We start from the raw sequence: 14008 nt of genomic DNA on the forward strand, positions 1-14008 counted from the left end.
GTATTCCCTCCAAGGCAGCAAAGTAAATAAGTGGAGGAACTGATTTTTTTTTACCCAGTTTTGTCTGGTTTCCAAACCCTTGCTTTCTCCACAGTATCATGCTGCTTCTCAATCTAGATAGAAGAGATTTTCCCAGAGTTAGAAAGGCCTGTTTCTACAGTGACACACAGAATATTATAATAAAAAAAAGCATATTTTAGATGTGCTATGACAGGTTATATGCATTTTCTCTAAAAGAATTCACAAAAATTTGCAAAAATTCTTTTAAAGAGAAAGCCATGTGAAAAGGAAAACATTAACTTACTATAATTTAAAAGCTGTTAATTTGGATTAATCTAAAGACTTTCAAAAATAATTTAGGTATGGTAATAAAGGACCACAGATTCTACAAGAGCCAACAAGGAATGAAATAATTACAAAGTGAATTATATTCCACTTAAGAAGTGAATATTTTTGCCGTAATAATCTTTATTTTGTGAATCCTGAACATAGTAACAGAATACAACTCTCAACACTGTGCTACCCTTATTAAGTGCCAAAGAGTGGTCTCTTTCATTCCAGAGGGAAAAGCTCTTATTCTAGCACAATTATAGAAAGTATAGGAATATATTTCATTAGCGGCAGATAATTAAGTACACTGAATAAGTGAATAAATGTTATTCTAATTTATTGAATTTTATGGCAGAAAATACTTGTGTGTCACATTAGATAATTACTTAACTGCATCTGCATTTGGCTAAAGTCATCTTTTCTTCTACTTTCCGCATGCAGGAATGCTTTTACGTTTAAAACACTTTTGTCATTTTACTAGTTTCTTTAGAGTCTACTGAGATTCATCATTATTTCTCTACCAGGAACAGGTTAGCAAAATAAAATTATTTTCTCTTGTGCTTCACTGGAGGGACAATATGCACATCAGTAGTTTACTTATTAAGGCAATTTCAGTGTTCTATCCATGATTAACATTAGTAAGCCAGTGGCAGCTGAATTTGAGACTGTCATAAAACACCTATTTAAATAATCTAAAAAAGGAAATTGGAAAAACATCTTATTCTACAGTTCCTCAACATCTTATTTACAGTAGAAAGAAGATATATAAATGCTAAGAGAAAATGCTAAGTGATTTTCTAAGAAGCTGCACATTTGAATGCATTTGATTAAATTATTACAGAGTGAAATATTTCTACATAATGAAATAAATTATATTAACTATGGTAAATACTAGAGAAGAGACCATGGAATCTTTAGCTTGATAACAGTACACTTAAAATCCCTCCAGTGTAGAACTCCTACACATTTCCACAGGAGTTTCTTCAGGTTTTATCCCTTGAGAAGACAGATAACTTTAATATCATTGTTCTAATATGGCATTCATTAGTTTTTAAAGAAACATCACCCTCTCTTTGCTTCTGATTGCACAAATGATAAAAAAAGAAATTTTCCTCGGGAGACCTCTATATACATCTGCTCTATTATGAAGCTGTATCCATTTCAATTTCTTTCTATTAATATGGATGTGCATGAGCCCAATTACTAGAATTAAAGGAAGGGATTTTGAAAGCAAATTTTTATACTCAGTGATTTATTAACTACTGTAATATACTGACACCATAATGCAAGCAACAAATCACAACAGCATTCTAATAAAGGGATACAGTTAAAAAAAAAAATCTGTATTGTGGCCTTGGTAGAGCTTCCACCAAAAGTATCTTAAACAAGGAAAACCTATTGGAAGCTGGGCTGCCTGGCAACCAGAGCTGGTTGCTAAGCGGCACTCTTTCAACGTGCCATCATGAATGCTAGCACAGTGAAAGAATAATTTGGTATGAACAAAAGCCTATAAAAGAGACTGGGACTTAAGTGCGTCTGGTTTACCCTCTGAGAACAATGCAGCTGCCAAACCAATCTGGAAGCTCCGACATCATTGTTCTGTAAACCTCACAATCTGCTCTGACTGCAGGAAGTGTATTTAATGGGCAACATTTTTGATCTCCCCTAAAAAGTTTGGATTTTGCATAAGTGCTGTTGTGAGATAATTCGTCAAGATAATGATTCACCGACCAAATCCCTGAATTGAACTAGGAAATATTATTTTAATATTGAGCTGTAATGTTTTTCTTTTGGACTGTTTTAAACAAAATGAACACTTTATGAAAAATACAGCCAGTGGGGAACATTAGAATGAAATATTATGTTTAAAGAATTTTCACATTTGTTGAAGTAAAACCAGATATTATAAAGTTTTTAAACTGAAAATTAACCAGCCTAAAAACGTATTTAAATCTTTTCTGTTATCACTTTCAGTCTCATACTAAAAGTGTTGGTAACACTATGTAAATCTGCTCTGTGTAATTTTATTATAGGACTATAATGATTAGATAGGGATAAAATGGTATTATCAGTTGTTTCCTTTTTATAATATTAAGCTAGATAAAACTCATTTGTACTGAGTGAATACCACACCTTTAGCTTGTGATAATTCATATAAGTACTATGAAACTAAAATGTTTCCAAGTAAGCTAACACGATTTTTAATATTAGGTATAAGTGTAAGCTTGATTTACACTACTTCAAAAAATTTATACCTAATTTTGTTAGGCAAAACAACTTTTCTTTTAAAATATTCTGGTTGAACTTTTTTTTCACACTGACAGGCCTCTCTTCATCTTCCAGATTTCACTGGTTACCTCAAAGAATGTTATCCAATGTCATCTTGTACCAAGCAAGCAATTAAATAATTTTTAGTTCCTATAAATCAACAGACTAAATATGAAACAGTACATATAACAACAAATAAGTTTAATTACCAGACCTGTAAGATGCATATATTTTCTCCATTACATAATATAAATTTGAAATAACTTATTTTTACTGACCCAAATGGTAAAGATTTGGTTTTTAAAACTTTAATCTCTAAAATGCTTTCTTATTTACTTGTAATTAGTAAAAGATTGCCCTGAACGAATATGGCACTAAGAAAAATTGGCAATATTTTGAAATCCAGTCAAAAAAAAATTAAATGCTATTCTTAAAATTTAAAAGCCAACAAAAATAGTTTCATAGACTGCAGTATTACTTAATGTAATGTGCAAAACTTTACAAGGAATTTTTATTATAAGACATCTTAGAACAAAGAATGGTATATGATCTTAATTTGTGTTCAGTGCCTTAAAAATGACCAATATAATTTTGAAAATATTTAGCAAAGATTCCAAAAACATCACAAAATTTACTATTACATGCAAGGAAGAAAATATTTTTCTCCTCAGTTTTTAAACCATGAACTTTTAAGTTTTGCCATTTGAAATGCAAACACATATAAATCATCTTTAATCATCTATTAACAAGGGTAATTTTCCTCATTTCATGAAGGAGCAGCCTAGATAGTCTCATACACAAAGTAGGTCAGTGTTTATATTCCCACAGTTATCAAAAAACTCCAAGAATACAGCTTAACATTTAGGCTCTCTATCAGAGACCCGTTATGACTGGTCCTTATATATACTATATTCATGAACACAAAAGGTACTAGGGAAACATCTAATAGTCTAAGAACAGATTTCTGCACTCACAGAGCTTTAGATTTCCTTCAAATATTGTATTGGAAATGAACAATTTTTCTTGCTGAAGGCCTAGTAAGTTAAAAAATAATATTATATGTTGAAAAAGAACTAAAATGTCATGCTAATTTTGTTGATGATAAAGTATAAACAATTATTTAATTGCCAAAAAGAAGTTTTATACTAGCTGAAAGCAGATTTATGATACAATGGCTATTTACTAAAAATCTGCTGCATACACAAAGCTTTCCCCATTTAGTGAGCTTTTCTTAAAGTTCTCATTAGATAACTTAGATAATCCTTTATCTCAAATCCAGTAAAAAAATATTTTTATATTCTAAAGAGCATCATATTAATCAGGAATATTAGACCATAAACTTGTTAAATCAAGTTGTTTGTTTGTAACATCGAGTTACAATGCCATAAAGTGGGTTCTGATTGTTATCCAAATGGTAATAGTAGGAGAACAATGAAAATAAAATAATGAATATGTAATAAATACCTACTGCTGTAGTCTCTGTGTATTTAATTACCATTGTATTTCAGTGAGTGCTGTTGTCTGCATCTCTCTAGCTAACAAAAGAAGGATGTCCCTTTGAACAGATTGGTTAATGCTCTGGGGCAACAGATGTCTACTGGAACTGCAGGAGACCAGCAACTGGTGGCCTGCCCATCTTCTGAAAACTTTCAATAGACTTACGCATATGCTCACACAATAGGGCATGTGGTAGAAAGGAAAACCTCTTTTTTAACCCTTTATGCTCTTTCTTTTCCTCCCAACTGATAGATGAAAGTCTTTGTCTCCTCCCTTCCCCATTACAGATCTCTTGAAAGCAACAGTTCTCTAAGAGACGTCTTTAATCTCATATCTAAAACTAATGCAAGCAAAAAAAAAAAAAAAAGTGGGAAGAAACTCATGAAACTATACATGAGTACTGAAACTGCTGACAAAGCAAATGAATGCTTAATCATCATAATTACAACAAGATGAAACATCAAACAGCAATCCATCTCCCCAAGCTAGATTTTTAAGACAGTTGAAAAATCTATCAAATCTTACTATCATTTTGCAGCATCTAGGTCTGACAGTGACACCTTAAGGAAACTAGGAATGCGACAAGAAGATAAAATCTAAATTCACTGTTTATCAAAATATCATAATATTTTAACTTATCTTTAAGTACAAATGGTTACTTACATGCCTACTGTCTTGCAAATGTTTATGAAACTGTAAGTAATCATTTATATAACTGCAGAACATAAAAATGTAAAGTCTGCTTCACAGACATGTTTTACAGAAAGAATTACATTTTCTGGTATTTTGGCACTATGTAACAATTGGTAGCCTTTCAAATGTGTGCATTCTATCCTTAACAGAGTTCAAAGTAATATTCTGAATATTTAGCAAAGTTTAACTTCCAAGGCATTAAGTAGCACATATACTCACGTTCACAGGAAAATACAAAGACATTGGTTTCTGTAGCAGCTTCAGGAGTAACTCCTTAACACAATTTTAGCTGCAGACTTCCAGGCAGGCAAGAAGAACAATGAATGAGTGAACAGATGGAATGGCAATGTCTTTGCTTAACCTATTACCGAGTGGAATAACAGCCAATCACAGGCCAGAAAGCTCACAATTAGTCGGCCAGGCAGATGCAAGCCAACCTCAGCACCCTGCGTCAGGTTCGCAGGTTTCTAAGATAAGCAAGTTGATGTCATTCTTGGGGCTGCCCCGGGCAGCCTGTGTATTAACGAGGGGGTGTGCAGCAACAATAGGCCATACAAAGCTGGCTAGTAGGCAGCTGCTCTTTGAGAGCAGAGTCATTAGGGAGCAGGCTGCCAACAAGAAACACCTGGCTTGGGCAGACTTCAGCTTTTCCTCCTTGTTTTTAAACAAAACAAAGAAACCAATTATATTTTAAAGTAGTAAAAGTTGCATGTTTCCTAAAAGTTTAGACTATCCTCTAGTCTTTGAGTTTTTTGTTTCTGAGGAAAAAAAGAAAATGAGGTGTGTCAAAGTAGTAATTAACTACTGCAGTAACCCCTTTTCTTTAATAAATGATTTACAGGGGAAATGAGACAGAGGTTAGAGTAGAACTACTTCCCTGGAAATACTAGGAAATATAAAATATTTGTTAAGTATTGGTTGATTTGTTGCAAGACAATAAAACAGAGATGATGAAAGTAAGATTGCAAAAGAAAAAGGTTTAAGAGCTTATAAACAGAAATGATTTTTAAAAGTTCATTAGAAGTACAATGTAGTAAAATAAAGCAAGTCTGGTCCAACTTTATGCCAAGTGAGTCATCCAAACTGAATATTTAGACAAAACTATTTAATTTCAATCTAAAACCACCAAAATGACCCACTTTGTGTCAAATAGTGTAAAATTATTTTATTATCGAAACTAATCATGTAATGAAAGAAAGATCTTTCATTATGCTTTAATATACAACATGATGTTATGTGTTGTATTTGTATTCCATAAAATTTGTAAGATGTATAAATTTCAGTTCAGGAACAAGTAACAAAGTTATTTACAAAGAAGAAACATTGAAATATTTTACAAGGGCACCAAGTATACAGAAATCATCCCTGTCAGTGAGGAAGCTTGTTATCCTGATTTATTTCAAAGATTGCCAGACTAGAGTATTTATAATGTTCTGGACTATCTGCTTTTGAGAGCTGCATAAATTATATCTTGAGTGGTCTCTGATTATGAAAATTCAATCAAAATTTAAACACCATCAGGTGTTGTGAGAATATTTCCTTACTAAACAATATCTATAGCTGTTCTACTACTTGCTTATGTGATGTAGAACACACACACACACACACACACACGTACACACACACACATCCTCTTTTATTCCAGTGCAAATTAGAAGACTGAAGGCAACAAACTCCTCTTAAAATACAATTTTCTGATATAAGCTCATTGAAGCCGAGGTTAGGCTTTCCCGTTACATAATCAAGCACTGTACAGGTATAAAATTTGGCTAAGGCACCCCAAACAATCTCAATCAATCTAAATCAATCTCTCTTCTCACATACAAATATATAGACACTACTCACAGGACCATTTGAGAAAACTTAGAAAAAAGTTAATATTGGTTGGGACTCTTGGGCGTGTCTTTATTGTACTCAGTCAAATTTAAGTCAAATAGATGCTTTCTGTTTACAAAATAAGAGGAAAATATACTCTATACGGTTAAAATTTTTCAGCTACCTCACTGAAAACATTCCGTATGCCTACTAAAAGCCTAAAAATTAGTGGTATTTCCAGAAAGAAAACTAAAATATGAAGTATGGTGTTTGTAGGTCATTGTTTGTCTACAGATATTTTTCCTCAAAAAGAACTTAATATTCCATGGAAGTATGTCATTCTAAAAATGTTAGAAAATTTTAAAATTTGTGGAAATACTTTTAAACTAAATGTAATGATTAGATTCTAAGTATCAAACTAATTTCTAAAGGAAGAATTATTCTTTTTCTACCAAGGATTACAGCAATGTTTTTGCAACAGTTACACCCATGGCCTAATTTCATACAGCCACTAGAGATCAATATAAAGCATTTCTAATATTAGAGTTTATTGAAAATTATAAAGTGAATTTCATAGAGTTCAAATTTTATGCATATGAACACTACAGGAATCAAAAAAGTTAGAATTTTATCTTTTTTTTTTTTGGTGGTGTGCTGGTACTTAAAAAAAAAAATCTCATGAGTAAAAGGTACGAAAGATAAATCAAGGCCACTAGTATAGTTAATAAATAGACTTTTGGTAAAACTGAATTTGATTAAATAAGATCAAGATAAAAAATATAATATATATTCATGCAAAGTTGTTAACTAAAACCAAATAAAACATAAGCTATGTACTGACTAGAGATAGTGAGGTCAATATTTATGAATTTACATTGAACCCTTTTCCCTTTTGTATATAAAAAAGACACTCTTTAGTATGAACAGACAGTCCCTCTTTCCCTTGGACTTTCTTTCTTCTCTTTTTCCCCATTGCTACTATAGTTACTACTTTATAGCTTTAATTCAGGAGGAGGAGGAATCCTCTCACTAATTCCTGCCACTGTGAACACAAAGAATGAGAGAAAACTACCCACAGGCTCAGTGGGAAGCCTGATCCCTAGGACTGGATTAAGCTTTTTTGCAAACAGCAAATAAAGGCAGTGATCTGAAAAAGCTAATCAGATCCTGCTGTGGTATTTAGACTATGCTGGTTGCTAGTATTGGATAACTTGATAAGCACATTAAAACACCTGTAGGTGAACAGAGGCCCTCCCCAGCCTTTTTGAGTCCAATGGTCCTGCTCTACTCCCAGTTGCAGAGAAAATGCAAACAGCTGTATCAGGCTGTAATACTAAAATCTGTCAGTGTCAAAGGCTTTCCTAACATTTGAGAATTCAACTGTTGGCTGAGGTATGAGTGGGAAACACGTGGGCTGTCATGCTGGTGTTGGCATCAATTTTCTTTGTCAGGGGTGATCCAACCTGGCTTCCTGGAACCTTTCTCCTAGTATGCATTTTTTTCTCCTTCAATCTACAATCTCTTTTGATCCTCACAACACCACCACTGAAATAAGATTATTAATTCAAATCTTCCCAACTGTCTCTAGAAGTTTGAAAGATTAAATTTAAACAAAAAACTCTTATTAATTAAACAACAACAACCACCAACTAACCAAAAACCTAACTTATGCACCCAGTGTAAAAGAATGGAGCAAAATCAATCAGGGACTACTCTCTAACCTATGACAGTTATTATATATGTAGTAAGTCAGATGGGCATGAGAGACCCTTACTATATTTCATTTCCTTAGACTTAGATTACTTTTGTTTCTTAATTTATCTCCTTCCTTCTATACTCCCTAAGTACATCCCTGCCAAAGTAATTTTCACTGACACCACTCTTAGGTTTAAAAAAAAAAATCTCAGCAGTAGACCACATCTCTTGTCCTCTGGGTTGTTCTCAAGACTCCCCTTACAGTGGGGGCTCCCCTAAGCTCTGTCATCTTATTTCCCACTTCAATTAAGGTTGAAGTCACAGATGCTGAAACAACGGTCCCTTCACTCATGTTCTCTTGCACAGCCTCACCTACCCACATCATATTTGTTCTAATTCCAGCTCAAGGCTTACTTTTCCATAAAATCTTCTTGGACCAGTCTGGTTTTTACTGAATTTCTATAACATGAATAGTCTGTACTGCACAATATAGCATTTACTTATGAACCAGGCTGTAAGCTCCTTGAGGGCAGATCCATTTAATCTTCCTAATCCATTCAGAAAAAAAACCTATATGGTACCTAGCAGTGTGTTGCTATCTAGAAGACATCTGAAAAACAGGACCAGTAAAGAAATGGGCTCCTGCAAATTTGAATGCAGGCATTCACATGAACAAAATGCTCCCTGCTAGCTTTTATTTCTCCTGGTGAACAGGGTGAGCTTATCAAAGAGCCCGCAGTGATCTGCAGTGTTTCCACAGCCCTGGCTCTGCCATGGGGGCTGCTTTCAATATTCAGGGCAGCTGTGCAACTGAGTAATAAGCTCAGGCCTGGCAGGCATGAGAGGTCTCTTCTTGGTCTCCCCTTCTCTGCCCCAACTTCCTGACTAGAGAGGCATCCCTTGGAGTTACCCTATGGCCTCCTACTCCTCTTGGGGAAGGGGTCTGTGTGAGCCAAGTGCCCCTGCCTCTGCACATTTCTCTTGGGGTCCACCCTGGTGCAGACAGCACAGAGTTGCTTTGCTCTCCAGCGCTGCCTGAGACTGAGTGATTAAATCTTTCTAATTTGGGGGTTCAGTGTTACTAAGCCCTTTGTGCTGTGCTCTTAAGTCATGCTCTGCATTAGCTTCATTAACAAGAGTTGCTGTTTTTATGTCCATCTGCCTGGCTCCTTTGTCTGTTTCTCAGTTGGTTCAGAACTAAGACAGGAAAAAACAATATTCAATAACGTTTTGTTATAAAGAGCTACTAAGGAAAAAAAAAAGGTGATTAAAAGACTTACATAAATTAACTCTGAACAGACCACTTTAAAAATACTATGAAGGGATAAAGTTAAAAAAATAAAAGAAACAATTCTATAACAAAGAAAGATAATGCTTCCCCAAGTCAAAATTCTTAGGGTTTCACTATAAGAATACTTCAGCACCATATGACTAAGAGAAGACAAATCTTGATTCTCTTTATGGTTCAGAGACAAACAGTATATCCACAAAGTAGAATTTTTTCTCAGTGATCTAAAAACAAAGAAACTTTTCTAGTCACTTTAAGTGACAATATAACCCATATCCTACGACTTCAAATATTTCCTAATGACTAGCTTTCCATTTAGCTTTTCTTTTCTTTTTTTTGGCTGTGTGGCTTGACTTGTGGGATTGAAGTTCACGGACCAGAGATCAAACCTGGGCCCATGCAGTGACAGCACCGTGTCCTAACCACTGGATGGCCAGGCAATTCTCTCCCCTAAGGCCCCGCAAGCTCCATGTCACATTTTTTAAAAATTCGAATAAACAAGCAAGTTTTTTAAAAAGGTGATCTTCAATTCCTATACAACTTGCAAATATTCAAGGAATGAGAGATTTTAGTAGAGCTCAGGGAATATAAATGAACCCAAAATGATGTACTAGGTTGCGAAGGCAGCTGTGTGGGGAGCAGGAGAGAGAAAATTCATGAGGGAAAAAGGACCTGTATGATTTAAAAGAAGTATGAAGCACATGATATCATCCATGTTAAAACACACAGTTGTATTAAGCACCCCTGAAACTGAGGAAAAGCTGACCCAAACTGTATAATTTTATATGAAATATATGCAAGACATATTCTCCGCATTATAAGACAACTGGATGGTATATGTGGCACCTTATCTCTGACAGGAATGATAATAACATTTACAACTTTCCTCTCAAAGCCCAGTCTCTCCTTCTGACCCCATAGCATGGTACCTCCCACTTCCCACCCACACATGCTCACTCATGCACCTTCATTTCAGCTCAGAGTATGTATACAAGCTGAGGTTGGCACAGGTCTTTTCTTTTTTAGGTGTTAAATAACTATTTAGCAAGCTAATTCAAAACTGCTTGACCAAAAGTTTAAAAGTGAAATTGACAGACTCAGACCATAAGGAATAACCGTATCAGACAGAATTATAAGAGGACTCTAGGGGTCTCTGTTTTTGCTAATGATCTAGAAGATAGTATAATAGGACACTGAACATAAAGGAACTCAGGAAAAAATAAAATGTAGCTTACAGCAAATAATATAAAAGGAGTTGCAAACCAACTATGACCCAATTAAAGTTCTTTGTTAATTGTTAAGTTTGATCTAAATATAAATTCTTACTAATAATCAAGACAGTTGTTTCTTATACACCAATTCCTGTAAGATGAGAAATGAAATGCTTGAGTTAGTACTTCCAATGGTACTACTGGTTTTAGATAATTGTCCTAGTGTGCAAGAAACTGAAAAACTCTTTGAGAGGCTAACAAAATTAATGGTTGTGTTAGAAAATGCTAAGACTAGCACAGAAGTTCACAACACAATTTTTTCTTTATAGAGTTCTATTCATATCAGAGGATGATATAGTAATTTGCAATTAAATTTAGAATTCTGACAAGATTCCTTCTAAATGAAAATCACCAAATACTATAAGTTAAATCTAGACTATGAATCATCCTAAACAGCTGCCAAAACAATTCAACCATAAACTCTAACAGACCAAAGATTCTTGTATTTCGTTTTCTGCTGTATTTCCAGCACTAGCAGAGTGCCTACAGGTGCTTAATAAATATGTGCTAAATTACAGCATTTCAATAACTGGGCCAAAAATCTCTTTACCAGATTTATTTGTTCTTTACTTCCCTTCACATAACCTGCACTCCAGCCAAACACGAGGATTTAAGGCAGTTCCTTCAATTTGGTTGCACACTGGAATCATCTGGGGAGATTTGAAATATACTGGCATATGAATTTCATCCTGAGAGATGTTTATTTTTTTTGGTCTAGGTGAAGCATGGCCATAGGCCAGGTGATTCTAATGTACAGCTAAGTTTAAAAACACTGACTTAAAGATTCTTTCTCCTAAAATACCTTTCTCCATAGCTTCACAGGATAAAATCTCACCTATTAGTATGGAAGGTTCCCAACTCTGCCTTGAAACCTTTCCCAGAATACCGTTAAACTCATTTTTGGATTATCTGAGTATTGCACAGGGCCTGGCATACGGTTGGGACTTGATAAATGTCTGGGGGCATGGTACATAGTAGAGACACAGTACATACTTATTGGAAGAATGATGTATAGTTGGTCCTCATTATTTGCAGATTCTGTACTTGCAAACTTGCCTATTCACTGACATCTATTTACCCCCAAATCGGTCTGTGCAGTGCTTTACAGCCATTCCACAGCCATGTGCTTGTGCAGAGAGGCGAAAAATCTGAGTTGCCAGAAGCACACATTCCAGCTGAGGCTGAACAAATCCCTCATGTTGAAACAAGTGTCCTAAAAAGGACTGGTTAGCTCTATGATTTTCGCATTTTTGTGCTTTCTGTTGGTGAATTTGCTGTTTAAATGGGCCCCAAGTCTAGTGCTGAAGTGCTAAGTGCAAGAAAGACGTGATGTGTCTTATGAAGAAATATGCGTGTTAGGTAAGCTTTGTTCAGGTACAAGTTACAGAGCTGTTATAGGTTCAGTGTTAATGAATCGACAGTGTATACTTAATAAAGTGTCTCTAAACAGTACCACAGTACCGTTTAGCTTCCCTGGTGGCTCAGACAGCAAAGTGTCTGCCTGCAATGCGGGAGACCCGGGTTCAATGCCTGGGTCAGGAAGATCCCCTGGAAAAGGAAATGGCAATCCACTCCAGTATTCTTGCCTGGAAAATCTCATGGATGGAGGAGCCTGGCGGGCTACAGTCCATGGGCTGCAAAGAGTCGGACACGACTGAGCGACTTTGCTTTCACTTTTTCAAACAGTACCACATGTACAATAAGGTTATGGATAGACTGGTCCATGAAAATGTTCCGACAGGAGGCTTGCAGGACCCTAATCTTGTATTTCCTCAGGAGCAGTGGTTCAGTATTTGTCGTAACTTCACAGAACATAGCTACAGTTGACCCTGGAACAACACCGGGTTTGAAATGCATGCATCCACGAGACTGTGTGATTCTGGGATGGCTGATCCGGGGGTGCGGAACCCTGGATCCTGAGGGCCGACTGACGTTATAGAAGAATTTCTGACTGCACAGAGGGTGGGTGGTGTCCCTACTGCCTGTGATATTCAAGGGCAAACTGTTCAAGGAAAAACAAGATTGACTGTAATTTCACTCTCTCCTCAGAATTCTTAGTGACCGAACCTGTAATTTTTAATGCCAGTTTCATTTGGCAAATGGGCACCTCTTAGGTGCCAGGTCCTGGGGATACAGCAGGAACAAAGCCAGTCCTTTCTCTCAGCAAGTTCACAGAGGGAGAGGATGCAAACAATAAACACATGTCAGGTGACAATAGATACTACAGAGAAACTTTTAATCAGGGAGGCCTTCTCTGATAAGGTGGTGTCTGTGCAGATACCAAAATGAAGTGGAAGGAAGGTGTAAAAGGAGGACACAGGGCTAAGTACAAAGCTCTGAGATGAGCGCAGGACAGCAAGGTGGCCTGTATGACTGGTGGCAGGCGAGCAAGGGGAGGAGTCAGAAAGTGAAGTCAGAAAGGCGAGGTCCAGGGAAGCCACATCATGAAGAGCTTTGCAGGGCAACGCTTCTCAAAACTTTACACACCATTTGAATCATAGGAGAATCTTTTGCATGTATGTGCTTCCAGATACTTAAGAACTGTTTTGACAAGTTTCAACCAAAAAGCTAATGGGAGTTTGATGGAGAGTGTGTTGCAGTAATACTTGCTTAAAAAGCATGAAAGATTATATTGTTTAATCAGGAATAATTTATTGAAATTTCCTCTGTCAATATAGTTCCCTAGATTTCTTTGTAGTGGGCTTATAAGTTTCTTTTTAAACTTGTCTTAAAATAGTTTGCTTTTGTTCTTGCTATGAATGGTGGTTTTTTCCTTCCCTCATATTTTCTAACTAGTTATTGTTGGTGTCTAAAAAAATACTTATTTTATTCACATATATGAAACTTTAGTGACTGAGGTATCTCAGGGAACTCAGTGTTTCTATTAGTGCTTCACTGAGGCTCTTGGGTTTTCCAGGCATATATAAGAATGTAAAATCATCAGATTGCCTCTTTCTTACCAATTTTTATATCTGTTGCCCCATACTTCTGTCTAATTACATTGCAGCGTTAACAGTGATTATTTTGTGATGTTCCTGATATTAATGGGAATGTCTTTAGTGTTTTACTCTCAAGCATTATACTTAGCATACAGCACATCACACTGATGGCTCGTTAGGTTGTACATACACATACACACAAAACATACTTT

General features: G+C 35.6%; 1 protein-coding gene across 4 annotated transcripts in view; it reads right to left on the reverse strand.

Moving 5' to 3' along the window:
* Positions 1–14008, reverse strand: part of ZC3H12C (zinc finger CCCH-type containing 12C) — a 72880-nt gene that overhangs the window by 38055 nt on the left and 20817 nt on the right. The window contains exon 1 of one of the 4 annotated variants that reach the window (XM_027563809.1): positions 5008–7223. The exons of 2 other annotated variants lie outside the window; for them this stretch is intronic. In XM_027563809.1, coding sequence (XP_027419610.1) covers positions 5008–5031 — 24 coding nt within the window. In that variant the 5' untranslated portion in view covers positions 5032–7223. One more of the 4 variants, XM_027563812.1, reaches the window with a different exon arrangement.

Source organism: Bos indicus x Bos taurus, chromosome 15 (assembly GCF_003369695.1).
Source record: "Bos indicus x Bos taurus breed Angus x Brahman F1 hybrid chromosome 15, Bos_hybrid_MaternalHap_v2.0, whole genome shotgun sequence".
In the NCBI taxonomy this organism is placed as follows: domain Eukaryota; kingdom Metazoa; phylum Chordata; class Mammalia; order Artiodactyla; family Bovidae; genus Bos; species Bos indicus x Bos taurus.